A 27,923-nucleotide genomic window follows, 5' to 3' on the forward strand; every position below is an offset into this window, starting at 1 on the left:
AGCTAACCTGAGGTGTTACCTTCATTCTGTAAAATATCTAATATAATTATCACCTGCAAATGTTTACCTGAACAAAAGTGACTACTCCGTGCCTTAGTTCTATTTGTTTGTAGTGGTGTATTTGTAGGGACCTCCGCAGTGCAACAAATGTGCCTACAGTGCCCTCCACAATTATTGGCACCCCTAGTGAATATGAGCAAAACAGGCTATGAAAAAATATGTCTTTGCTGTTTATCCTCTTGGTCTTTCACTCAAAATATTCACAAAAATCTTACCTTCTCATTGAAGTAAAATTATAGAAAGAAAAAAAAACTGTTGACATTAAATAAATATGTTCCCCCAAAACCTGTGTGCCACAATTATTGGCACCCCTAGAAAAATCTTATAATTAAAATGTAACTGAAGTATATTTCCAGTCATGTTTTACATTTTTAAGTTCACCTGTTTGATAAGGAACTCTTAAGAGGTCAACCATGACTTCCTGTTCCACTGGCGTACAAATATGAGGTGACGCAGGCCAAATTCCATTAGTCATTCATCACTATGGGAAAGACCCAAGAACACAGTGACAATGTGTGACGAAAAGTTGTTGAGCTGCACAAATCAAGAAATGGACACAAGAAAATCTCTAAACAGTTGAAAATACCCATGTCCACTATCATGGCAATAATTAAGAAGTTTTAAGCGACAGGAGATGTTAAGAATCAGCCTGAAAGAGGACCTATCTGTAAATTGACCCCACGCACCGTGAGGAGGATGGTTCGACTGGCAAAAGAATCTCCAAGGATCACAGCTGGAGAATTGCAGAGGTTAGTTGAGTCTTGGGGTCAGAAAGTCTCCAAAACTACCATCAGACGCCACCTACATCACCACAAGTTGTTTTGGAGGGTTGCCAGAAAAAAGCCTCTGCTGTCAATCAACAACAAACTAAAGCGCCTACAGTTTGCCAAATGTAAGTCAGACTTTCAATGGGACCGAGTTATATGGTCAGATGAGACCAAAATAAAGCTTTTTGGCAACAAGCATCAAAGGTGGGTTTGGCGTAGACAGAAAGATAGCCATACAGAAAAGCACCTCATACCCAATGTGAAGTATAGTGGCGGATCTTTGATGTTGTGGGGCTGTTTTTCTTCCAATGGCCCTGGACATCTTGTTAGGATACATGGTATCATGGACTCCATCAAATACCAGCAGATATTAAATGAAAACCTAACAGCCCCCTCCAGTAAGCTTGAAATTGGCCGTGGTTGGACCTTCCAGCAGGACAATGATCCGAAGCACACCTCAAAATCAACACAAAAATGGTTCACCGACCGCAGAATAAAGGTTTTGCCATGGCCATCACAGTCCCCCGACCTAAACCCCATAGAAAATCTGTGAGATGAGCTGAAGCCGAGTCTACAAACGTTGACCTCAGAATCTAAAGGATCTGGAGAGATAGTGCATGTAGGAATGGTCTCAGATCCCGTGCCATGTGTTCACCAACCTCATCACGCATTATAGGAGAAGACTCAGAGCTGTTATCTTGGCAAAGGGAGGCTGCACAAAACATTAAATTAAGGGGTGCCAATAATTGTGACACATGTTTTGGGGAAAAATCATTTATTTAATGTCAACAGTTTTTTTTTTCTTTCAATAATTTTACTTCAATGAAAAGGTAAGATTTTTGTGAATATTCTGAGTGAAAGACCAAGAGGATAAACAGCAAAGACATATTTTTTCATAGCCTGTTTTGCTCATATTCACTAGGGGTGCCAATAATTGTGGAGGACACTGTATATCACTGGGAAATGCTTGGAGTGCCAATGTTAGTAGTGTTAGTGGAACAGAACTTTCAACACATTCCTCATTGGCAAGTGTAAGATTTCTAAGCTACCAACCATTACCTTGTTACCATGAGGATGAGTGAGGCCTTTTTCTGTGCTTATCAGCTGTTCCAAACACTTGTCATGTCAGTTTTGGTTTTGTATATAGTCATTCTCATTCTTTGTTTCTTGAAGGAAAGGCATTTGCTCCAAACACTGTCATATGAATTTATATTGGCTAGAACATTTAATATACAAACATCTATATGGATAATGAATTTACATAGATAATTCAAAGTGCTTTACAAAGACATCATAGTATACTAAAAATATAAGATAGATATATTAGAGATATATATTTATTAGAGATAAATGAAAAGAACATAGGAATGTGATGGTCAGAAGAAAGAATGTCAGGGCTCCGGTAAGGGTGACCCTGGATGATCAGTGGGTGTCTGGGGACCTGAGGGCTCCAGTAAGGGTGACCCTGGATGATCAGTGGGCGCCTGGGGACCTGAGGGTGACCCTGGATGATCAGTGGGCGCCTGGGGACCTGAGGGCTCCAGTAAGGGTGACCCTGGATGATCAGTGGGCGTCTGGGGACCTGAGGGCTCCGTTAAGGGTGACCCTGGATGATCAGTGGGCGCCTGGGGACCTGAGTCAGCCCCGCTCCCAGGCCTCTCAGACCTCTCAGACCTCTCCCTCTCACAGAGATCACACAGGACCAGACAGGAGGGCTCGCCATCTTTCATGGGGGGGAGGATGGAGAACACTGGCCGCATCGCCCGGCCAAACCGGGCCGCAAAGGAATGCAAGAGACCACCAGTGAGAACATTGTAGAACTGCAGGCGGCCCTTGTCACAGTCCAGGAAGATGCCAAGGAGTGAGAGATTCTCCTGCTCTCTCACCGTATGGAAGTCATCGTTATGTATCGCTGCCAGCGAGCCAGCATCCGACTCCAGCATCCAGGACCGTTTGTCGTGTCCCAGCTCAGATGTCGTGTCCCAGCTGGCTTCCTCCAAACCCACCAAACCCTCCAAACCCACCAAACCCTCCAAATCCACCAAACCCACCGCCCAGCTCAGGCACCCTTTCACATCCACCTCCCAGTAGTGCCGGCCCACGGTGAAAGATTGCTGTGCCAGGACATTCAGTGGGGTATCCTGAGGTTTGTTTGGCAGACGTTGTTTACTCAGCGATGCCTTGGCAGGGAGGGTCACCTGCCTATCATCATCTGATACTCTCAACAGTTTATGTTTCGTGACTGGGTCAAATGTGATGATGTCAGCAACTGTTCAAACAGAGATAAAGGCACATCGGTTTTAATCTTAGCATTCGATATTGTCTTAATACAGTATTAATTCTAGCATTCGTTATGGTCTTTGATAGAATATTAATCTTAGCATTCGTTATGGTCTTGATGAAACAGTATTAATCTTAGCATTCGTTATGGTCTTGATACAGTATGAATTCTAGCATTCGTTATGGTCTTGATGATAGAATATTAATCTTAGCATTCGATATGGTCTTTGATACAGTATTAATCTTAGCATTCGTTATGGTCTTGATGAAACAGTATTAATCTTAGCATTCGTTATGGTCTCTAAGGCATATTTTCCATTGATGTTGCATTATATCGGTTACTGTGAGGTTATGACACTAGGTAGCCTGTTCACTTTAATGGTTTGAATATCAATAGTTCCCACCACAGACCATACAAATACATGTACATAAACTAATAACCCACATACTTTAAAATGATTCAGCTCAACAATTAATTACAGACATGTTGTTTTCTTGGGTTCACGACATATACATAGGTGGCATATCGCCACCAATTTTGGCAATCACCATCTCCTTCTAAATATTCGTTTAAGTTCACGTTTACTTATCACATAGCTTTGCTTATCATTAAGCAGTAAAACTATATCCGGATATTTAACGCCAAGATCAAAGTACAATTCTATGAGCTGATCCATGTAGTGGCGTTGCATGTTAGAGGCAAATAGACCAAGAGATGGAGGTTCGCAAAAGGATTGCGAGGTAATGCGAAATTCCGCAATTGTAAGTTATTTACGACTGTCCCTCTGTTCCTACCATACCCCACTTGTGTTAGCATGTTTTAACATGTTATGTTTAAAGCCCTACACAACCCCAGTAACCTATAACAATTGATGCATATTTACTTGGCTTACGCTCCTCGTAATAGCGCAGACATGGGTCATGTAAACGCGACATGTGTAAAGACCCATCTATGTCCCCAGCACTTTTCAGACCAAAACCACGCCCATGGACATATGTCATTCAATTCTTCTTACTGAATAAAAAGAACAGATATGTTGATGCTTACATTCCCACGGACATGACAGACAGGCCTTGCTCTGCTCAAGGATGGCACTGACAGAGTTCTCCAGGGATTGCAGTCTGACATCTGACAGTCGGATTTTAGGCTCACGATTCTCCTCACCGATCTCCTCCCAGTTGACAAAAAACTTAGCAATGGTTTCAATTCTAAAACAAATCAATAAACAAACATTATTTAAGAAGTTAAGATTTGTCTCATTTGATTTTTTTTTTTTAAATCCTGATCATTACCACAGATACAGATTTATTCTTCATTAATATGCTGATGTGAAGTAATGCAATGCTACCATCTAAGTGTCATAAAAGGTTGTACTGACCTGTTCTCCAGATCCTTGGATTCATCCTGTGTTCAGAAAAACACATTGTCTTTAGGAGGGGCATTGCTTAAAGACTGAACATATTCACTATTTGCATTAACCATAACCATTTTCTATGTATCCGACAAGCATATAATATGAGACAATTTTACACCGTATTATAGTGGTAGCAGCAATAGTTATTGGCCTTACCAGCACTGAAGAAAAACTTTCAGGGTCCTGTTCTGTCTGAGTCCAAAGCTCGATATCTTCCATCTCCTGCTTGACATTAGTGAGCTTTTCCGTCATGCGCTTCTGATGGGAATCTAACAGTTTGAAAGCCTGCATCTCGTTGGCCTCCACCAACCCCTTGAGCTCCTTGAAGAGAGCGTCTAATTTATCTTTAGATTTGGTAAAGGTGTCCTGTGAAGGGAAAGGAGAAGGTGAATTGAGTTCATCAAGCTGCTAAGGGTAGAATCATTAGAATGATGTATAGACCATGCAGGTTGTCATGCCAGTGCGGAGTTCCTCACCTCTATAACGGCTAATGTACTGACTGATGACTGTGAAGCGATCTTGCCTTGCTTCCTGATATTTATGGACACTTCTTTGCTTTTCTTCATTAGTGCATCCTGGGAAAACATCAGCATCAAACAAAAATAATCATTAATTGTACTTGCTAAAAAATAAATCCCAATCCATCATGTTGACTCCCATAGTCCACAAATCAGTGTTAAATCACTACACTATTTTCGACTGTCCGCCATTTCCATTTTATTTCGAAGTAGCACCAAAAAGATAATACTCGCCATTTGTTTCTTGCATTCGTCTGGAAGAGTTGAGAATGTGTGGTTGTGGTGAGTGCCGCTTGACACGCAGCTGTCACACAGGGCTAGTCCACACTCCTCACAGAAGACAATCAGTTGCCGGTGATGGGAAATGCAGAAGGTAATGGCCGAATTCGCAACTGCGGGTGAAGAGTCCACTGAAGACTCCATTTCGTTCCAGAAGAAGCAGGAGAGCGATTGAAACGAAGTGGGAGCGACGACCAATTTAAATCACTTTAAAGGAATGCGAGACAACCGGTAGTCTACCTGCCACTCAGGTACGGCCTCAGTAATGGAACAACGTCACAGGCTCTTTCCGGAAAAGGCACAGCTAAAATTCCCCTGGTGTATAGTCATTTAATTATTCCTCCACTGTTGTACATTTAGGTAACCAACCCAAACGCAAACACTTATAAGATGCTTATAAGAAGTTTCTGCTAAAAGTTGTAAACTAAATTGAGCCTTTTGTCAAAAACTCTTTCCAAAATATTTTCTTGTTGGTACCTAGATCCTCCTTTGCTCCTTATTGTCTCTCCTCTTTCCTTTCCTTCTGCCCCCCCCCCCCCTCTCTCTCTACCCGGCTGCCCTAACCAGATAGGTGAAGTTCTTCCTGTTAAAAGGTGTTGTTCCTTGCCCCAGTTGCCTTAGCTCAAGGGGGTTTAGGCTTTGGGCTCTGTAAATCACCTGGAGACAATTTGGGTTTGTGAGCTCAGACATAACACAGACAAGAGCAAACCCTTGTACATTACTGAGGTATGGGTACATCTAGAGCACCTCCTTAAATTGGGGAGAGCGGGGTAAGATGAGCCAGTGGGTGCTGACCAACCACCTGGATCTGGGCCACACACACACACACACACACACTTTGTGTTCCTTGCCCGTCAAATAGTTTTGTTTATTTTTTGGCATATCAGGTATGATCAGTCTCACATCAAGTAATTCATCTCAGTTTGAAAAGATATGTCAGATACATTGATAAACTGACGGTGTGTAAAAACATGAGTGAATTAGCAATTGTGTAGCTCTAGGTTGCTTAACTAAACACTTTCCCTAAAATGGTGGCTGTGGGGGGAAATGAGTCTTGTAGATAAGACGAACCATCGGTTTACATGAAGATAAGTAAAATATTTGGTGTTTAAATGTTGCATCCTAACAATGAATAACTGACATTATATATCATATTTTAGATGTAACATAAGAAAAAAGAAGAAAAACAGATAGAAGCTTCATTGTCGACTAGTAGCTCTAGTTTTTGTTTACCTCCTTGTGGATGACGTAGAAATATTACTGTCACTATCATTTTACCATCTTCAATATGCATTTCCCCTACATATATGTTAGATGTTTGTTTGTCATTGGCTACAAAGTTTGCGATTGTATGGATGTTCGGAACATTATGTGACATGATGGTGTTTATATTCTGTTTATAGCCTAAAAAGTTTGCAATTATGTCAAACATACAGTTGAGAGTCAACACTGAAAGTGAAAAACAAAGAATGATCGTTTCATTAAATGTAAGACTTCCATGTCTGTTGCTTGACCCTAGAGACTTGGCAAACCATCTTCAGGTTTCAGAGCTGTAGACAAATCACAATTAGTTGTAATATTTATTTCATTGCAGACCTATAAAATCAGCAGATCAACACATATATTTTAATATTATTTGTTAGTTAGTAACCATTTTCACAGACGGCTCAACTTACCCTTAACATAGGGCAGGTTGAGCCACAAGACCACTTTTTTTGGGAACCTATATATTTTTTTTATCTATTTGAGTTAGGCACACTGCTAAGGTTTCAGCTGATAGCACACATATTGAACTTGTGTTGAATGTATTAGTTGTATTCCTGTCTCGTATTCCCTTGGTTCACAGGTCGACTAAAGTTCAAACAAATGCAATCACACACATTCACACACTCATGCTAATAACACATAGACGAGGCTTTACAGCAGTCTGATCAAAATGGGAAATTAATAGATTTATAAACACATCTGTGGGTTTTAACCAGAAACTGACGGAGGCATCTCAAGTGTGCTGTGGACACCAAGTAAAGCTTGTGGTCACATCAAAGTGTCCAATGCCATTTTCATGTTTGATGCTTTACAGACTTAACTGTAGCTATTATACACGTCATTGGCATCCTTTCTGGCTAACATTACTTTTCCAACATCGCTCACACTTACAAAAACAATAAGTTAAATAAAGTTGACACATCACAGAGACTCCTGAGTTCTACGTGTCTCCTTACTGTATGTGTTCCAAGACGAGTCAGAACTCTGATATGTGGTTTGTGGATTTCCCGGGGAATACCAATTGAGTGATTCCAAGTAGTCATGCCGTGCCTACACGGATCTACATTTAATTATTTCCTTGTGCTTAATTAATCAGGTTTTTTTGCTAGACATTCAAGAGGAAATGCGTGTGAGCTAGCTTTTGAATCTAGACATAGTGGAAAATAATAGCAAGATCAAAGCTTTAGGTTCAACTCTTACGGGAAAGAATCACCGATAAAAATCAGTGATAAAAATCACAGCATTTCAATGAACTACAAGCTGTGTCAAAATAAAGATCACTATGTGCGATATAAAGTACATACAACAAAAGCGAAGGTTTTTTTTGTAGTTTTTACCATCATTCTATGCCAAAGTGAGTCACTGTGCCAGTAGGGAAGGAAGAAAAGACTCTGAATTGGAGGCTCTATTAATGCATTTAATTCAGTTCGGATTTACAAGTTACAAAATGCTCTGATAGCATTCCAGTTTGCATTCTGGAAAAAAAAATAAAACCCACACATTTAGAAATTGTTACTAATGTGCCCGAATACAGATGACAGAATTCTTATCACCCTTTAATCTACGTAAATGTGTTTAAACAGTGATTCTCATCTACTGCCCATCCACATCGGCCTACCAGGCCGTCACAGGGCAGGGTGGACAGTGATTTGTGACCGGATGACTTTTATACCTAAGATTAGGAGTGATGGGGGCGAGTGAGTGAGTGAGATGTTTAAACAGTACCTAGAGTGACTGATGACCGTTGACCTGAAATGAAATGAAATCAAATAAAAGACCAAGCTGATGTTTTGTGAGGTCAGTCCTCCAGGCTTATGGCACTGGTCTGTTACTTGGCCGCTTCAGAACCCTCAGATCTTACGCCACATTTAAATTCGTACAGATTTCACGAGAAAAGGAAACGGTCACGTTTGATTTCCTCGTGCAAAATGAAACGCACCACTCCCTGATTCACACTGTTCTAATGAATTCAAAACAGGAAAATCAAGGAACATGCAAAAGAATCTTCTAACAGCACTTGTGACTGTTCCCTAAATGTTCAACTGCACAGTAAGTAATACCATTAATGGACCATCAACACTTTGAAATCTACAAGAGCAAGGGGCTAGCAATGTTGACATCATTCCTTATACATGACGGATGGTTCCAGATAAGTCAGAGTCACGGAAATAAATCTGGTGGTCATGGAAATGATACTGTAAAATGAGTGGGAGAGAGGAAGTATATGATTCATGTGTTGGGGCTTGTAACCGTACCGTGACCAAGTAAATATTTCAGGGTTGTTCGACTATGAGGACGAAGTGTAAAAGACAAACAGTGGTTGAACAATGAACTACGCTTACTGAAGAATATGAATGACATTTTAGTGGGTAAGCCAATCAGAACGAACATGAGGGAAATGAGTTCATAGTTAATACAGACATGCATTTGTTTTTTTGACATGAATTTGTAAATCTTTGAACGTATAGTTCAGGCCTTACTGAACAGACGTGTTCTTGGAGGGCAGGAGAGGAGAGTTCCCAGCATGCATTCTAATCCCCTCTGGTCCAGAGGTGTACAGATGTGAGACATACTGACAGGAGAAACTCAATCAACCCCTCATCAATGACTAAAAGTCTATCGGAACACCTGAGGACAGTATTTTTGCTTTGTCAGAAAGCAGATGAATGCAAAAAACGAGTTGATTTCTACACAAACCAACAGGAAGTTTGCTTAAGCATATCAATTACAGCTTCCTCTCTAAACACAAGACAGAAATTGGATTAGAATATATAAACAGTGCGAACAAACAAACGTTTCTTTGGCTTCTATCCCGGGCAGCATTTCTTCAAAGAACAGAGCAAAAAAAAAAAAAATTTAAAAAGACAGGAGGAAAGAAGAGTGGGATATTGGGCCAAGTTTCAAAGCATTTAGTTGTGGTAGTCACAAACATTAAGGTGCAGCTCATGTTGCTGTCAAACTAGAAGGTAAGACTACGTGACAGCGGAGTGGGAAACCCTCTACACCTCACCTCACCCCCAGACATCCAGTCCCACGCCATGACGGCCATCAGGGAAAACACACGTTATAAATACCACATTACTAAGCTGTATTCCTATGGGAGTGGGGGCTATGTGTGTGTATGATCAACTTTCAGTGGTGGGAAACTGGCAGTCGAGTGTAGACGAATCCTACACAGTCTGGCCCCGGGGCCCCATGTAACCATCAGCCTGCTCAAGTCTACCCACGATAAAGCCCAGGACTCCATCACCATGCTGGGGTCCACGGACTCCAGGCCCCACAGCGGTGGGTGGCAGAGATGAGACAGGTGTGTTTCTGTGGGGGAGAGTGCTGGGGCTTTGCAGGGGTCAGTTGATGGCACCACTGTTGTCGTCGTCGTCGTCGGAGACCTGGTCCGGTGGGATGGCGCGCGTGTGGCTGGCACGGACGCTGGTCAGCAGCGGGCAGGAGGAGATGAGGTTGGCTACGCCCACCAGAGAGACCCCGGAGCTGTCGAGGTTGATCTGGCTGAGCTGCGTCTGCCGCAAGAACTTCAGCCCTGAGGGGAGAGGGGAGAGGGGAGAGAGAGGGAGAGGGGAAGAGGGGGAGAGGGGGAGAGGGGAGAGGGGGAGAGGGGAGAGGGTTAGAGAGGGTTAGAGAGGGGAGAGGGTTAGAGAGGGGGAGAGGGGGAGAGGGGGAGAGGGGGAGAGGGGAAGAGAGGGAGAGGGGAGAGGGGAAGAGAGGGGAAGAGGGGAGAGGGGAAGAGGGGGAGAGGGGAGAGGGGAAGAGGGGGAGAGGGGGAGAGGGGAAGAGGGGAAGAGAGGGGAAGAGGGGAGAGGGGAGAGGGGAAGAAGGGAGAGGGGAAGAGAGGGAGAGGGGAAGAGAGGGAGAAGGGAGAGGGGAGAGGGTTAGAGAGGCTGGGCTGTTTCAGCGTTCCTGTTTGCCAAAGCCTGGCCTGTGAGACTGCATGTTGGTGCTCACCATGGTCGGTGATGCGCGTCCTGCTGAGGTTGAGCTTCACCAGCTCTGAGCAGTGGATCAGGCCTCGCTTCACCACGGTGTCTCCCACTTGAGTACTGGCAAGGCCCAACACCTGCAACACAAACATCCGTCAGTACAGCAATACGGATTATTACAAAAATAAATCAATAAACAAACAAAAGCACATGGAAATATTGCAGCTTGGATTGTATCTGAAAATGTGGAATCCAACACTGTGGATTATGGTTCTTTGTTAGCAAAAGACAATGAGCGATACTATTCAGAGAGGATGTCACCTCTGTGTGTTGATGTGGATGAGTTTGATTGTGTGTGTGTGTGTGTGTGTGTGTGTGTGTGTGTGTGTGTGTGTGTGTCTCTCTCTCTCTGCTGGACCAGGCACAGCAGGTGGTATGTTATAGACAGGTGCTGGGGGGGATGCGGGGAGGTTTGACGGGGAGCACCTGCAGATGTGGCAGGCGCGTGATGAGGGCAGCCACCCCTCGGCTGCTGACGGCACAGCGGTCCAGACACAGCTCCAGCAGCTCCTGCAGGCTGGCCAGAGGCGGCAGCCCCACGTCCGTCACCTGGGTGTTGCACAGCGACAGCTTCTTCAGCCTGAGGGGAGCAACAAGGGACACAGCAGTGGAGAGATTTACTTCAGCCCGACGGTGCTCAACACAGCATGCTGTGTGTGTGCGCGCGCGTGCGTGCGTGCGTGTGTGTGCGTGCGTGCGTGCGTGCGTGCGTGCGTGTGCGTGTGTATAAGTGAGTGAGGGTGTGTGTGTGTGTGACCAGACCTGGTCATGGCAGCCAGCTGGGTGACCCCTTGGTCAGTGACATGCGTGTAGTCGGTCAGGTCCAACTCCGACAACATTCTGAGCCGCGAGAGAAAGGCCAGCCCACTGTCCGTCACCGAGTGTCTGCCCGGTAGGGTCAGCTGAGTCAGCCTGAGACCTACACACAGAGTAGGCAGACAGACAGACAGACACACACACACAAATACACACACACACAAAACAGAGTATCATTAAAGTAACAGTATGTAGCAATTGTACTTTAGGGTTAGGATTAGCAATTTTACCTTAAAATAACAGCTTAAAAAAAATTGGGGCGCTACAATGACGTTTAATATGGAGAATGGCCTCTGTGCCATTGTCATACCAGGGTCCGTAGGCATATTACTTCGCTATGTACGTTTCTGGAAGCCGCCCGGTTACTACTCTCTGCCGGACAGTAAGTCACTTATTTGCCGTCTTGCATTGTCTTGTGCTGCACTTGCTTGATGTTTGACTGTGTTAGGAAAGTTGTTGACTCACTAGTTTGTCATACTGACAAAGTAAGCGAATTTCAACAGGTTTCGCTAGGTTTAGCCGCTAGCATATCATTAGCGATTAGCAATTCCTCCGTTGTGCTGCTTTAAATTACATTTATCACAGGAAAACACACAACCAGAGCAGAGAATACGAGTTAGAAGACTCCAACATTAAGCTAAAGGTCCTCTCAAAGCAACGGACGCACCTGAGATGAGCTCCAGTGTATGGTTGCCATCCATGACGGGGATGCCGGCCAGGCTGAGACCAGAAAGGGTGGAGTGGGTTGCCAGGTGCTGCAGAGAATCCTCCCTCACGTCGGTGCCATCCAAGTGAAGCGTTTGCAGACAGCGCAGCTCAGCCAGGGCAGACACATCCGTTACCTAAGCAACACAGGAAGCTTGAGCTCCTGACCAAAAACTCAAAGTCCTAATGATTTGTTTACCCTAGCCACACTCACTAGGGCTGAATGATTAATTGCATTTGCGATTTAATCGCGATATGATAGAACGCGATTTTCTAACCGCAACGTTCGCGATTAAAAACGTGGTCTAAAAAAAAAAATATATATATATATATATATATTTTTATTAAGATTTTGCATATTGCACACAGTGCATTTTTATTAAGATTAAACATTTTGCACACAGTGTTTAAAAAGTGCATGCCTTGTGTTTATTCTTACAATGACTGTTTAAATTACTTAAATGCACAGTGGCAAAGCCACCGATTTGTTGTTATTGATTCTGTAATGAGCAGTTAAATAAAAATGTAAAATGTGGGAAATAGTATTTTACACTAAATGTATCTAATATTGTGTTGGTCGTATTTAAATCATCCATTACGATTTGTTGGGGAAAAAAAATGTGGATAAAATAAAAAAAATCGCATATTAAATCGCAATCGCAATATTTGGAGAAAAAAAAAAATCGCAATTAGATTATTTTCCCAAATCGTTCAGCCCTACTCACAACCATCACTCAACAAGGGGCAACAGGGGCAACACTAGAGGGGCAATCACCTCTGACTATGTGTGGTTGAAATGGGATTGTCCATTACTGTGTGAATGTTGGCTTTTGTGCGTTTGTATGTGCAAACGTGTCCACACGTTCATCTGAGCGTGTGCTAACTGCTAACCTTGGTGTGTTTGATGCTGAGCTGAGCGTGTGCTAACCTTGGTGTGTTTGATGCTGAGCACACGTAGCTGAGCGTGTGCTAACCTTGGTGTGTTTGATGACGTAGCTAAGCGTGTGCTAACCTTGGTGTGTTTGATGCTGAGCAGACGTAGCTGAGCGTGTGCTAACTGCTAACCTTGGTGTGTTTGATGCTGAGCGTGTGCTAACTGCTAACCTTGGTGTGTTTGATGCTTAGCAGACGTAGTTGAGCGTGTGCTAACCTTGGTGTGTTTGATGACGTAGCTAAGCGTGTGCTAACCTTGGTGTGTTTGATGCTGAGCGTGTGCTAACTGCTAACCTTGGTGTGTTTGATGCTGAGCAAACGTTCATCTGAGCGTGTGCTAACCTTGGTGTGTTTGATGCTGAGCGTGTGCTAACTGCTAACCTTGGTGTGTTTGATGCTGAGCAGACGTAGCTGAGCGTGTGCTAACTGCTAACCTTGGTGTGTTTGATGCTGAGCGTATGCTAACCTTGGTGTGTTTGATGCTGAGCAGTCGTAGCTGAGGCGTGGAGGAGGGCAGCTCTGCCAGCGTGGCCTCGGTGACGGCCGTCTGGTTCAGACTAAGCTGGTTGAGGGAGGACGGGGCCGAGCGCAGGTACACCACCATGCCAAAATCGCTTACTTTGGTCTGATCCAGCGCCAGAAACGTTAGACATTTCAGACCTGTCAACAAACCAATGACACTGTAAGCCTGAAGAGGAGTGTTGAGAACAGAAACACTGGCAAAGACAAAGAGATACAGACACATAACCTTAAATGACAGCACCTTGTCAGATTAGTTTATTTCCAACTCAGTGATTTCCAAAGAATGAATTAGCCCCTAGGGGTGGATGCATTCCAACAGTAGCTTGTAGCCTAACCACGGTACCTGTGATGTGCTGCAGGCAGCAGTCAGTCAGCTTGCTGCAGGAGGACAGGTTAAGGTGCTGTAGCTTCAACAAGCTGGACAGGACCGAGAGCCCAGAGTCTGAGGCAAAAACAAACACAGCAGATCCAATAGACTGTAGCACTGTCGAAACTAGCCTTCCTTCCATTAAGAATAATAAGCCTTAACCTTTAATTGAATTGAATTAAGAGAAAATGAATCAACCCCAACCACCATCCCTCCCTCCCCACCCACACACACAGGCAGAGGACCCCTGGGCGTACGCGTACCCGTGATGAGGGGGGAGTTGACCAGGCTGAGGTGCTTGAGTGCGGTGAAGGCTCGCAGCTGCCTCAGCAGCTCGTTGGTGGAGTACGAGTAGCTGCTGAGCACCAGCTTCTGCAGGGGGCAGCCGAAGAAGAGCTCCAGCGTGCGCGGACGCAGCAGCCTCTCGCGCGCCATGTGGCCCAGCAGCAGCTCCGCCAGCTCCGGGGTCAGACCAGCCAGGCTGCTGCTGTACTGCATGCTGGGAGCTGAGGGTGGCGTGGGTGCATAGGAGAGAGAGAGAGAGAGAGAGAGAGAGAGAGAGAGAGAGAGAGAGAGCGAGAGGAGAGAGAAAGGAATAGTAATGAGGCGATACCACATAACTGCATTGGTAATGAAGCAAAGATGTAAAGTTTCAAGGAAGATTAGTTTGAGATTCACGGCAGGGGAAACCCCAACCCAACAGTCAGCCCAACTACTTCCTTTAGACCCGAGGCCTGCGCTACCGTGGGAGTACTGGGGTTCCAGCACAAAAGAGTACGGCACGGCGGGGGACCCATTCTGACTGGGGGGTGTGGATGGGGGCTGGAAGACACTGATGCATGTGTGGGAGCAGGAGAAAGAAATGACTCATAGGACTCGTGGGCAAAATATAAATATATGAATTAAATCAGATTAATGTAAAACATTTTTTTTATTTATTTCTCTGTAACTTGCACTATTTTTACTATTTCTCTGTAAAACAGTTTTAAGGGTACCATAACACTGTCGGAAACCATATTGTGGCTTCAATATATCTCCTGTTATTCTCACAGATATTTCCCTAACGAATGTTCATCCCCTAGGCGCGGTCACCTTCCTTGGTAAAGGAGAGCTAGTGTCCCTCCTGAAGCTACGTGCTCGGTGGAAGAAGACGAGAAGGCCTCTGAAGGAAGGGTATAGAAGGAAGGGTGGCCTCTGGGCGGAAACATAACTAGGGAAAATATCTAAATATCTATCTATATCTAAGGGTAAGGCGGAATCTATGAAGCAGGACTATGGTTCCGACTGAGCTAAAGACCAGGCAGAATTATTTATTACTTGTATTACTTTTATTCCTTTTATACCTTTTATCATGATTTTAGTAATCCAAGAAGCCTATCGGAACATCAGGTTCTGATACGATGCCGATCATTATTTTACTCCATGTATTGCTCTTGCTGCTTGCTTTTATTGATTTTATGTAAAGCACTTTGAACTGCAACTCTTGTACGAAATGTGCTATATTACTAAAGTCTTACTTACTAAACAACAGAATGTTATTCGTGTTTGCAGGAGAGAAATAACCCGTGTTTTACATAAACAGGTACAAGGTGGTTTTTACACACGATGCATCATGGGAGCTGGCATGAGTGGGACCCCATCCCGTCTGAACTGCCACCTGTGGGTTGTTGTGGTTGGGAGCGGGACACAACGCGAACGATGCAGGCGTGAGCGGGACAAAATATTACACCATTTTGCTGGAGTGGGACAGGATTTTGCAGGAGCGTGACTGAGAATCCATCCCGAGCACACCTCTACTTAAGCCCCAGTCCCAAAGCTTTCTGAAGTCACGACACACCTCCACTTAAGCCCCAGTCCCAAAGCTTTCTGAAGTCACGACACACCTCTACTTAAGCCCCAGTCCCAAAGCTTTCTGAAGTCACGACACACCTCTGCTGACTGATGAGCCTGGTATAAAGGTCAAATAGACCTTAGTTAATGGAGTGGAGGATAAAGAGGACGAGAGCCAAACTGACAAACAGGAACAGGCTGCCTTTCTTCCTTCACAGGCCGCATGTGAACACCCATGAATGGCATCCAGCACAGAGTGACTTCATCCAATGAGAGCGCAGCAGGGACTGCTGTTTTGGACCGCTTACCAGTCATGAGTGTGACTGTGGCCCGGGTGGCCATGACACAGAGGGATGGCACGGGGGGCGTTCTGAAGGGCTTCTTGGGGGGAGAGGGGTGCCCTTGTGGGCCCCGGGGGTCCTCCTCGTGCGCTGCCCTCTCGAGACGCTGCACTGCCGCCTGCCCTGCTGCACCTGGCAACACCTGAGCCTCCTCTGGGGCTGCTGCAGGGCGATCACGCTCGCCTTCCCTACACACACACACACACACACACACACACGCGCACACACACATATAAATAAATAAATAAATAAATAAATAAACACATATAAATGCAAACAGACACACACACACACACACACACACACATACATACATACATACATAAATAAATAAATAAATAAATAAATGCAAATAGACACATACACAGGTATGCAGGGCTCGAAATTGGCACACGCCAAGCGCCAATGGCGTGTAGATTTTTGGGCTGGCGACTAAATTGTGTCCGATGCCCCGCCACTTGGCGAGTGACATTGCGGAGTACAGCGCCCGACTACCGCTCTCGTCATGGTTAAAAATAGCTTGCAAGGCCAACACGAACAGTGGGAGAGTTCTAAGAATTTCTATACAACTATAACAATTTGCACGCGAATACAAAGTTCTAATATTTTGCCCGCGAATACAAAGTTTATAAAGTTCTAATATTTTGAGCCCGAATCAAAAGTTGAAACAGACCAACTTACTTTACCACACGCAAAGGTAAACGTCAGTGGGCTTTAACCGGTCAGCTGTCAGCTAGAATCCAGAAGTTCGTTGTCTCTGAATGATGTTAGCAGCAGCTAAGCAGCTAGCTATCCTAGCCTGTCACCCTACTGGATCCATCATTCGATAATATGATTTCGAGCTTGTCTCCACTATTGTTGTGCAATGATATCCCCTGTCCTCCCGTCTCCCGATAAATTAAACTAATTTTTGCGTGCTAGCTATCGCTAGCTAGCATGGGGAGTTGCCATTGACTAGCGAGCTACAAACGTCAGGCAACAATGCAAAATCAAATGATATGGCAGAAACAACGTCAATACCAGACTGTTTAGTTACATTACAGGGAAACCAGCCATCAAGTACATGGAATTGAGTTGTATTATTGTCAACACAAGTTTTTTGTTTTATTTTTCGTTTCAGGCTCTGGGCTCTGTAAAGCGCCTTGAGACAATTGTACTGTTCTGGGGCTATATAAATAAAATTGAATTAAATTTATAAATTATTTAAAAGTAAAATTAGTTGATTTTGTTTAATCCATTCTGAGAGTGATTAACAATGATATTGAAATCATAGGTAAAGGTTGTTCATGTCAAACAATGTCAGAGTAGGTCTGAAATGCCAGGTTTAATTTTGGCCAGTAAAAAATATGATTGGCTGGTAATTTATTTCATCTACCAGCCATTTTGGCTGGTAAGCCAAAAAGTTAATTTCGAGCCCTGCAGGTATGTATAAACCTCTTAGTTATCCACTCTGATACCAGTACAGTACAACAGTATCACACATTGGGGCAACTGTTACAACTCCCTCTAAAGAGTGCCAGTTGGCCAACAATTTAACTGACAGTTAACTCAATTTGGATTTGATCCAAGTACGGCCAGGTCACTTAGAGTATCCCCTTCCTTGGCATTCATCCAAGTAGGGTAGTAACCGTAACTACAGAGCAGTGGTGGAAAGCTGACATCAATGAGCCCAGCAACTTTAGCCTGAGTTGCCCGATCTCATTTTCAAACTGAAGGGAGGTTGTGCAGAAAGGAGCGCCAATTCACATATTCAAACAAACAATTAAACAGAAAACATATGCATGATGATATATTGACATCTTAAATCATTTTCTTTGAACTCTCTGATTAATTTACTCTGGAACCCTACTTTAGAATCTACCATGACCACAATCTAAAACTAATTAAAAAGTATGGAGAGGGACAGAACATCAGTATAAGGAAGTTCAAATAAAGAGCTTGTAAGTGTCTCTCTCTCTCTCGGTCGCCCGCTCCCTCTCTGACGCACACATTCTAAAACACATGCCACATACTTTAGAAGCCGTAATTCACACGACTATGCCGCTTGTCTTTAACTACTGCCAAATCAGTGATGTTTTTGGCACATGCTACAAAGGTTAATAAGAGAACTGGCGGCGCTCACCTGAGGCGATTGCCGTGATCAGGCCACCTGTGCCGCGGCTCCAGTGGTCCTCTGCCGCGGTTCTCAGGGAAGAAGGGCAATCGCGGTAGACCTGCGCTCACACAAGAGAGGAAAGGAAATATTAATATTCTCAGCAAACAATTCCAGCCTCACAGTAAAGTTCCACAGCCGTGAGAATCCCAAAAGAAACAGTATGCATTTGAAGATGGACACCCTTTGAGCATTCACATTGCTCCCTTAACTACCAGCAAATTACAACAGAACGACACTCGCTCATAATCCATTCATTCCATTCACGGTTCCTAGTACACAGTTCAAATACCCTCTTCCTTTCTGCGCTAACCCCTATACACACACACACACACACACACACACACACACACACACACACACACACACAGTTCCCATATAATCACACACACACTGGTAACGAGACACACATGCCTCTCATGAGCATCCTGCTTCTCTTAGCTGCTCTGCTCTGCTCACACACACACACTCCTCTCTGCTCACACACACACTCCTCTCTGCACCCTGAGTAAAGCTCCTCCACGCAGACGATCCCAACACGTAAGCACAGGACGCCAGGACAGGGACTCTGCGTACAGAGACGGACTTTGCCCCGACTCTGGATCAGGTCACAGACTTGGACAAACACGGCCATTCGTCTCTTTCTCAACCTCTACCTTTTCATTCTACCGGCTCACTTCACTTCACTTCACTCTAGCGAACAGCAGCAGCACCAGGAGGGTTTGGAACCTGACTGAGGGCAAGGACATGCACTTCTGACTGAGGGGCCTTCCTAGGGAAGGTAACCTGGGAGCCGCTGCCTGGTGGCCCAGTGTGTTTGAGAGGTTCCCAGGAGCCCAATGTGAGGAGCAGTTTACCGTTGAGCAGGTATTGGGGGTCAGCCGGCTCCTCCTCTGGACGCTCCTCGTCCTCAGAGCTCCCACCGTCCTGGGCGTCGCCCGGGACCAGCTTGTGGCCCCGGCCTGAAGGAGAGAGAGAGAGAGAGAGAGAGAGAGAGAGAGAGAGGTGTTCATTCATTAGGACCCTTCCTCAGACTGGACCCGTTTGTGAGTGAGAACGCAGCACACACTTCTGCCACACTGGGTTTCATGTTGTCTGGAAGCCAGTGGTGAGGATCAGAAAAGAAACTAGCGAACAAAAGTCTACCATATACTCCAGTAGCAGCCCATAGGTTAAGTATGAGCGGCATGACGGTTTCTGGCTAATTTGACCATGAGGAACAAAACTAGGGTGCTGTCATTTAATCGCGTGGCAAAATCTCAATGTTCGCTCGGGTGACAGTAAACGACAGCACCCTAGTTTTGTTCCTCAGGGTCAAATTAGCCAGAAACCGTTGAGAAAAGTCGTGCCGCTTATAATGCACACTCAACTTGAGCCCGCTAGTGGAGTACTTTTTGTGCCCCATGCGAATGTAAAAAAATATTTTTTTCTTGAATATCTCGAAAAGTTACGGTTTTAGAGCCTAGAAACCTTCATAGTGCATATATAAACACGCGTATTCCGGTCATTTTGAGACCAAATTCAAGTGTCTATGACCTTCAGAAGCTGAGATACAGATGCGCTGGACGCGCCCTAAAAGGGCGTGGCAAAATCTCGATGTTCGCTCGGGTTACAGTAAATGACAGCACCCTAGTTTTGTTCCTCATGGTCAAATTAGCCAGAAACCGTTGAGAAAGGTCATGCCGCTCATACTTCACACTCAACCTATGGGCTGCTACTGGAGTAATAAAACACACACACACACACACACACACACACACACACACACACACACACTGTCATGCCGCTCATACTTCATACTCAACCTATGGGCTGCTACTGGAGTAATAACACACACACACACACACACACACACACACACACACACACACACACACACACACACACACACACACACACACACACTCTGTCATGCCGCTCATACTTCATACTCAACTGATGGGCTGCTACTGGAGTAATAACACACACACACACACACACACACACACACACACACACACACACACACACACACACACACACACACACACACACACAGTCATGCCGCTCATACTTCATACTCAACCTATGGGCTGCTACTGGAGTAATAACACACACACACACACACACACACACACACTCTGGCATGCCGCTCATACTTCATACTCAACCTATGGGCTGCTACTGGAGTAATAACACACACACACACACACACACACACACACACACACACACACTCTGTCATGCCGCTCATACTTCATACTCAACCTATGGGCTGCTACTGAGTAATAACACACACACACACACACACACACACACACACACACACACACACACACACACACACACACACACACACTCTGTCATGCCGCTCATACTTCACACTCAACCTATGGGCTGCTACTGAGTAATAACACACACACACACACACACACACACACACACACACACACACACACACACTCTGTCATGCCGCTCATACTTCATACTCAACCTATGGGCTGCTACTGGAGTAATAACACACACACACACACACACACACACACACACACACACACACACACACCGGTCATACTTCATACTCAACCTTATTGGCTGCTACTGGAGTAGTAACCGAAGTTAATATATTTGTTTCCTAAACCCTTCTCCAGGCTGCATGCTTCACCCGCTCACCCCACTGGTGTGATGGGCCGGTAAGTGCTGGACCCCCTCCTGGGATGCCGGCATACCCCAGCGCCTCCTCCCACACATGCTGTGGCAGTGGAGGAGGAAGGCCCGGGTGCTGCTCCTCCTCCTCCTCCTCCTCCACCGCAACAGCAGCAGCAGCAGCAGCTGGCACCTCTCCTGGCGGAGGAGCTGGCGGTTGGTCAGGGGCAGAGACGGGGGCAGAGACGGGGGCAGGGGGAGGTGTCGGCTCCTCTTGGGGCTGCCTCCAGGCAAGTCGGGAGGCGGGGCTGGGCGGGTGGGCGGGCGTCTCTGGGGGCGTGGTCTGGATGCAGAGGGCGGCGTTGGGCGTGAGGCCCAGGGAGTGCAGGGAGCAGGCCAGCTCGGCCTCGCCGAAGCGTTTCCGTGGAAATCCCTGGAGCAGGGAAAAGGCGGGCAGGGAAGGGTGGCGCCCGGCGATGTGCTCCACCACGTGGCGAAGGGGGGCATCGGAGGGGAAGCGCTCCCGCATGGACTCCCCGGAAGGCAAGCGTATCTGTCTCGACCCGAGAACACAAACATCAGACATGAAGACAACAGAACTTTACACTTTAAATAGAGAGCCATGAACTGAAGGTTGGAAAAACATTACAAACATCACAAGCAGCAATAAGCTTGTGTGACTCTAAACAACTTAATGTGATATAGTTTAGGCCACTAGGTGGCAGGCTATTTCATAACTGACAACAAAATTGTTGCACAGTAGTCAGTGAGGCAGTACTGCCAAAGGAGTCACTCCGTATTGCTAAGATGTATCAGCTTTAGTATTATTATTCAACCGTCTGCAAATAACAACGATGACTGGACACAACCAGATGCTCATAGAAAGGGTGTCCTCTGAAAACATCTTACTCTACATGAAGCGTGTCTTTGGGTTTGCCCTCACCATTAGAAGACAGTGGTTATCAACACTGGTCTGTACGCGGCCACCCAGCTTCTGGCCCGGGGCACCGGAGACTGGGCCCTCCGCGGGGCTCTCGGGCTGACTCTTCTCCTGCAGGATACGCCGGTCCTCAGCAATCCGCTTCAGCACCAGCTCACGCTCCTGTCAGAAGCACACAAGCATGTGAGTGCAGACACACACACACACACACACACACACACAGACAGACACAGACACACACACACACAGACACACGCACACACAGACACACGCACACACAGACACACAGACACACAGACACACACACAGACACACACACACACACACACGCACAGAGACACACACACACACAGACAGACACACACAGACACACACACAGACACAGACACACACACACAGACACACAGACACACACACACACACACGCGCACACACGCTAAAGCAGACACCTTTCTGCATAGGATTAGTGAATGATTAGTTAAATGAATGAATCCCAAATGTTTCTCTTTGTTATCATGACAATAACACTAGCTTCTCATATGAAATACTCTACTCTGACATTTAACTTTGTAGGTTTAATGCAAGATGTTATTTTATATGTTGATTCCCAAAGTGTGGGGCTGGCCTCCATAGGGCCCCTAGAGTAACAACAAGGGGGGCAAAGGTTAAGGGTGAAAAAAAAAAACAATGAGAACCCTTACCAGCCAACTACAGATCAAATGATGCATGGCAGCGGACTTACAAAGCATAGCCTATAACTAATCAAAGCTCATTTTTACAAGAGGTTGAATTGATTTAAACCAAGAGCTGCTCTGCAGGCCATTCCAGAGGGAAATGATATGGAAGCCTACTCGCTTGCGCAACAGGTTGCTTTACTAGCTGGCTTCCCTTAGCTGCTGCCATCTTATAGCTAACAAGTTTAGTTTAGCAGTTCAAGTTTCACACCTTTTATGAGTGCACTCTGGAAACAAGGGAAAAGCTTCAAAAAGTCAAAACCACCATTAACTCTTCTCTTATCCTCAGTGAAGATCCAGCCCATTGAGTTAAGTTCAACTTTTTGACTCGCAAACTAATTAGTATCGATTTGCAAGCAAAACTTTTTGTTAAACGCAAACAAAGAGGCTTGCTTCAAAACACACAAAAATAACTTCATAATGGCAATACTTCATAGGGACTCTGGTGTCAAGTTGGAGCAGTGAGGTTCTGCAGCCAGCGCGGCTCCTCACCTGTTTTTTCTGCCTCTTCTCTGCACGTGCCACCTCAGCTCCTCGCAGCCTCTGCTGGTCCTCGAAGATGCTGCGGTCTTGCCTGATGCGCATATCCAGCGGCGGGGGCTCAGTGGACGAGCCTGGAGCCGACGGCTGGCCCAGCGTCAGGGAGGCACCTGTGGGAGGCACTGGGTCATGAGGTTGGACTGGATTCTCTTACTGACCAGTGGTGTTTGTCATGAGCTTTTGGTCATGTTTAAAGACAAACTAAATCGACCAACTGGATGGCTTTGTGGGGAGTAGTACGTGAACCCCCTTTTTATTTCTAGGGGATAATTAGAGTCAGATATTTTAATATGTGAGATAACAATCAGATATGATCTGCAGGGTTCTCTTGCACTGTCTAATGACAGTGCTTATCAGTCTACTATCAGGAGGAAACTGGAAAAGAACTGGAAGCATGGGAAGATAGCAGGAAGGAAGACACTTTTCTCCAAGAAGATTGCTTCCTCTGTGTAGATTTCCATTATTAGTATTGCAGTACAGATGCTTTTTAATTTGGGTAGTACCAGTGGAGTCACACTCAAACTCTTGCAATGCTTGCATTTCATTGGATTCTTGGAGGGATTACAAACTTTTTGGGGACTAATTTGCCAGACTCAGCTTTTTGTATGTTGCAGTGGAAATAAAGGCTCCTGTAGTCAAAAAAAAAAATCAACACACTAGAAAAACCAACATAAAAGATCAGCCTTTGAGAGAAATTTCTGGAAAAAAAACTGAATAATAAAAACACAGAATTAGAGTAAATAGTTAAAAAAATATATTATTTAAAATGATTTTCATATAAACCCACCAACCTATACTCTCTGGACTGTCTTGTGTGGCATCTTGAAGTGAGGGATTCTCTATGGGTGGATTGAATGCAGAGAAAGCCGTCCCTGTGGGCTGGCCAGGCTGTTTCACCAGCTTGTGTCGGGGACTTCCACCTTGCAGGAGCCTGTAGAGAACAAGAGCCTTTGCAATTAGTGTACCCAAACTATTAATATAGTCAGAAAGTGTGGGCTGATGTTGTTGCAAATGATTGCATATTAGGCTGCCACTTCAGACCATCTAAATGGACAGTAAAATAGTAATTCAGCATAGCGTTTACTGTACGGGCTCGGCTGTGTCTCACCATTCTGCCGCCTCTGGCACTGAGAAGTGTCCTGCTCGCATCGCCGCTTGAATCTGGTCTTCACCGAAGCCCATCTCAGTAAGGGTGCGGAAAAACTCCCCGATAGTCTACAGCCGTGAACACAATGAGAAATGGAGAGGCATAATCAGCAACTGTTTCTAAGATGGCAAATGACTTGAGGGCAATAATAACACACACGGTCACAGTGCATTAACACACACACACACACACACACACACACACACACAAAGGCAGGAACATGTGTGTGTGAGCCTACTACCCAGTACTAGAGGTCAACAGTGTTCAATGAAATAGGGTACAGCTCTCCACAATGAAGGGGGTCAGCAACTCATCAGAATTCGTACTGATGAATCTGTCTAGTTAAAGGGACAACATTACTTAAGTCCTAAACATCTAAATTGCCTCTATTAACCAATCTGTGCGAAACTTCTAACTAAGTCCTAACCAGACACCTTTAAACGCCTAAACGTTACACCATAGTATTAAATTATAAATTAACTTTACCATACCATAACGTTTAACTTTAGAGTGGCTTACTCTTGGCAAGAAAAGAGATAACGTAACGTCAACTCTGCTTTTAACTCTATCAAATCAGCAAACGATACACAAGTTGTACAATCCAGACAGCACCATCAGAAGTTCTGTTTAGTTGTTAAATAGGTAGAAATTACCCAACTTTAGTTATATTAACTGCGTACCTAATACTCAGATGCTAACGTTAGCTAGCTAGATAACGTTTGCTGGCTAGCAAGTCAATTAGCCATCTTAAATATATAGCCCTAGGCCCAATCACGTGCAATTAACGTGTTATTCTAACACACATGAAAATGTTTGTCAACGAATACATTTAGCTAGCAAGACCTGGTACGTAACGTTCCCAAAATCACTTACGTAGCTAACGTTAGCTGCCTTTACCAATGCAAAGTAGCAACTCATCGTTAGCTGTTTACCTAGCAAGCTGACATTAGTTAGCTAGCAAGATGTTGAGACTGTTAACGTTACGTTACTTCACAGACTTTGAAGTTGAAACTAGCGTCAACGTTATTGCCATAACAAAGCCATTTCTATAATGTCATCTACCCATGTCAACAAGCTGAAATACCGTTTTACTTTGGTTGGCTAGCTAGCATACGGATAAAAGACACATTCTTGTGGATTTTAACGTTATCTGGTTTAATCTCACCGGAGAGGAATCCATGCGTACTACACTCGGTTTCCTATAATAAATGTTTAGGAGCAGGTAAATATACTTGCTGCGTTGATTGTCTAATGGCTATTTGCTTACTAGCTGAAAAGGCTAGTTCAAGCATCAATTTGCTTTGCCAGTCAACATTTACAAGTTTCGTCCACTTCGCGTGACCACTGATTAATCCAGTAGTTATGATTGACTGTAAAGGACACGCCCATAAACAACACGATACTTACGTATCCCCTTCAGCGTGTCTTCTTCACTGTATTGCCTCACTGAGCTGTACAATAGTTATGTAATAATGTTAGGCTACTAAAGTAAAATAAGTGGCACTTTCATCTCTATACTTAAACTCAAGAAATTGAATCGATGTGTGACACTAAGTCATGCCAACTAATTTTAACAGTAAGGATAACACATATGGGCTAAAGGCCTACAATGTAATTTATTTAAGGTGAAGTAGACTAAGTGATTTCTTGATGTTATGCCAGCACTGAAGTGCATTTGTTTACAATTTCCTATAAATAATGGCCTCTGAATTATATCGCCTCACTAAGTCTATAAACAGTTTTATCTTGACAACTACAACAACTAGCCTACATTAAATTAGCTCAGTGAAGGTGGTGTAGGCCTACAGAGCAGCACAAGGTATTTGGACATTGAAACATGGAGTGTACTATAGCACAGCATAGTAATCTGGAAATCAATTTCTCTGGAAGCAAAACCACTGACAATGTTTAACAAACCACCTTCAGTTTCAGTGTCAATCCTCAGATATGTGTCATAATGTTTTGTAAAGATCCCCTATATAAACAACATCAATATCAATACTGACTCTTTATCTCTTGCTCCATCCAAAACAGCAAGAAACCTCGGGGTCATTATTGATGACCAACTGACCTTCACGGCCCACATCGCCTCTGTCTCCAGGTCGTGCCGCTTTGCGCTATACAACATCCGCAAAATCAGTGCAAGCACGGCAATCCAGACTATTTTCATTTGTAGTTCCACGTTGGTGGAACGAACTGCCTAGTACTACCAGAGCAGGGGCGTCCCTCTCTACCTTCAAGAAGCTTTTGAAGACCCAACTCTTCAGAGAGCACCTCCCCTCCTAACTGGCACCTGACTAGCGCTTAACTTGCACTTCAGCAGTTACATTCCTGCACTTCTTTTTCCTTTTTTCTAGGTCGTTGTTTTTCTAATTCTCATGTAAAGTAGTATTTATTGTTACACCATGCTTTTTATTGCTCTTAGCTTGACTGTTCTCTCCCTTGTACGTCGCTTTGGACAAAAGCGTCTGCTAAATGACTAAATGTAAATGTAAATAAACCTGTTAGCTTTGAAAGGAACACTATGCAGCCGTTTGCTACATTCTGAGGGCTGTTTTCCTGGGCAACTAGTTAGATAATACATGGTCATGTGAAGAACAGATAAACACACCTGTGATTCCCACTTTAGGCCAGTTTTCCAGGCTGTGCACCAGATCTGTAGAACTGTGGTCCAGGCCAAATAGTGGAACACCCCAAATAGTGAGCAAATCCGTCATCCTCCGTCAGAATAATTAAAAATAATCTTCATTATCTTGACTTTTAAAAGTCCATGTGCACATCCTTCCATATGAGATATTTCATGTGATTGTATTTAATATTGCGTGTTATTGGTGAAGTGCTCCAAAGATAATCATTGGTGCATACCATTTGATATTGCAGCAGAAGTGTGTCTCTTCCACGCCGCTCTCTGAGTTTCCATTCCAAATTGCTTACAAAGTCATTATTAGTATTTGCTTTGGATAGTTTGCACCACCATAGTTGGACAGTTTGCACCACCATAGTTGGACAGTTTGCACCACCATAGTTGGATAGTTTGAAACACCATAGTTGGATAGTTTGAAACACCATCTTTGTGCTTCAACTGGACTCACGCAATCTCTAGCCAACGCGAGTGTTATATGCCTTTTGATTAGCTTGCATTACAATTGACCTTAGATATTACAATTTACAAAGAACAACCTTTCCCTTCGGTTGTGCTCATGTACTGTATATGCTTAGTTACATTGCAATTCCTCCCCACAAATACAAGACCTCTTTTCATTTTATAACAGTTTTTCTAACAAAGTAAGATTAGCCCACTGTAGCATAGCCTGCTTGTCACACATACTTCTAGTAAAACAATGGTTAACTGCGGAAAATCTATGAATGACATTTTATTTAACATCGTTCCTTCACGCAAATGCTGTGAAACAGACCAAGTGATTTATATCAAATTATATATTATATTCACATTTTTACAAAGTACACTGTAGATAGCCTGCTGTCCGTTGCTTGTGGTAAGTGCATGACTGATATTTAACATGGTTCATTCACGCAAACTAGTTTTTTTTTTTTAGCTTGACCCTTTTTGTGTGTGCGCCTGCATGTGAGTTTATGCCTTTTTATGGCTTTGTTTTTACCAGAGATGGAGGGTTTTGCATGTCTGGCAGCAATCCACTAATATCTCATGACTGGTTCCCACCAACCACAA

The 27,923-nt window shown here is 44.5% G+C and overlaps 2 protein-coding genes across 3 annotated transcripts; both read right to left on the reverse strand.

Annotated features, from left to right (window-relative positions):
• Nucleotides 1–2,029: 2,029 nt before the first annotated feature.
• LOC105894729 (probable E3 ubiquitin-protein ligase TRIML2) lies at nt 2,030–5,463 on the reverse strand. The gene is made up of 5 exons (XM_042710236.1): nt 5,275–5,463; nt 4,679–4,888; nt 4,487–4,512; nt 4,156–4,316; nt 2,030–3,096 (listed from the first exon to the last, which is right to left on the reverse strand). The coding sequence occupies exons 1-5, from the start codon at nt 5,461–5,463 to the stop codon at nt 2,219–2,221; spliced, it is 1,464 nt and encodes a 487-aa protein (XP_042566170.1). The 3' UTR covers nt 2,030–2,218.
• Nucleotides 5,464–8,927: 3,464 nt separating this feature from the next.
• On the reverse strand, nt 8,928–25,658 carry si:ch73-173p19.1. 2 transcript variants are annotated; one of them, XM_031584277.2, is made up of 17 exons: nt 25,640–25,658; nt 24,194–24,300; nt 23,877–24,016; nt 23,038–23,195; nt 21,815–21,973; nt 20,899–21,424; nt 19,104–19,208; nt 18,217–18,307; nt 16,062–16,282; nt 14,187–14,429; nt 13,900–13,998; nt 13,501–13,694; nt 12,064–12,238; nt 11,343–11,499; nt 11,007–11,160; nt 10,546–10,657; nt 8,928–10,123 (listed from the first exon to the last, which is right to left on the reverse strand). In XM_031584277.2, the coding sequence occupies exons 2-17, from the start codon at nt 24,265–24,267 to the stop codon at nt 9,933–9,935; spliced, it is 2,799 nt and encodes a 932-aa protein (XP_031440137.1). In that variant the 5' UTR covers nt 24,268–24,300; nt 25,640–25,658; the 3' UTR covers nt 8,928–9,932. The 2 variants fall into 2 exon arrangements, with proteins under 2 accessions (XP_031440137.1, XP_031440136.1); XM_031584276.1 differs by lacking the exon at nt 25,640–25,658 and adding an exon at nt 25,398–25,589.
• Nucleotides 25,659–27,923: the final 2,265 nt, after the last annotated feature.

This window comes from Clupea harengus, chromosome 17, assembly GCF_900700415.2.
Source record: "Clupea harengus chromosome 17, Ch_v2.0.2, whole genome shotgun sequence".
NCBI classification, from domain to species: Eukaryota; Metazoa; Chordata; class Actinopteri; order Clupeiformes; family Clupeidae; genus Clupea; species Clupea harengus.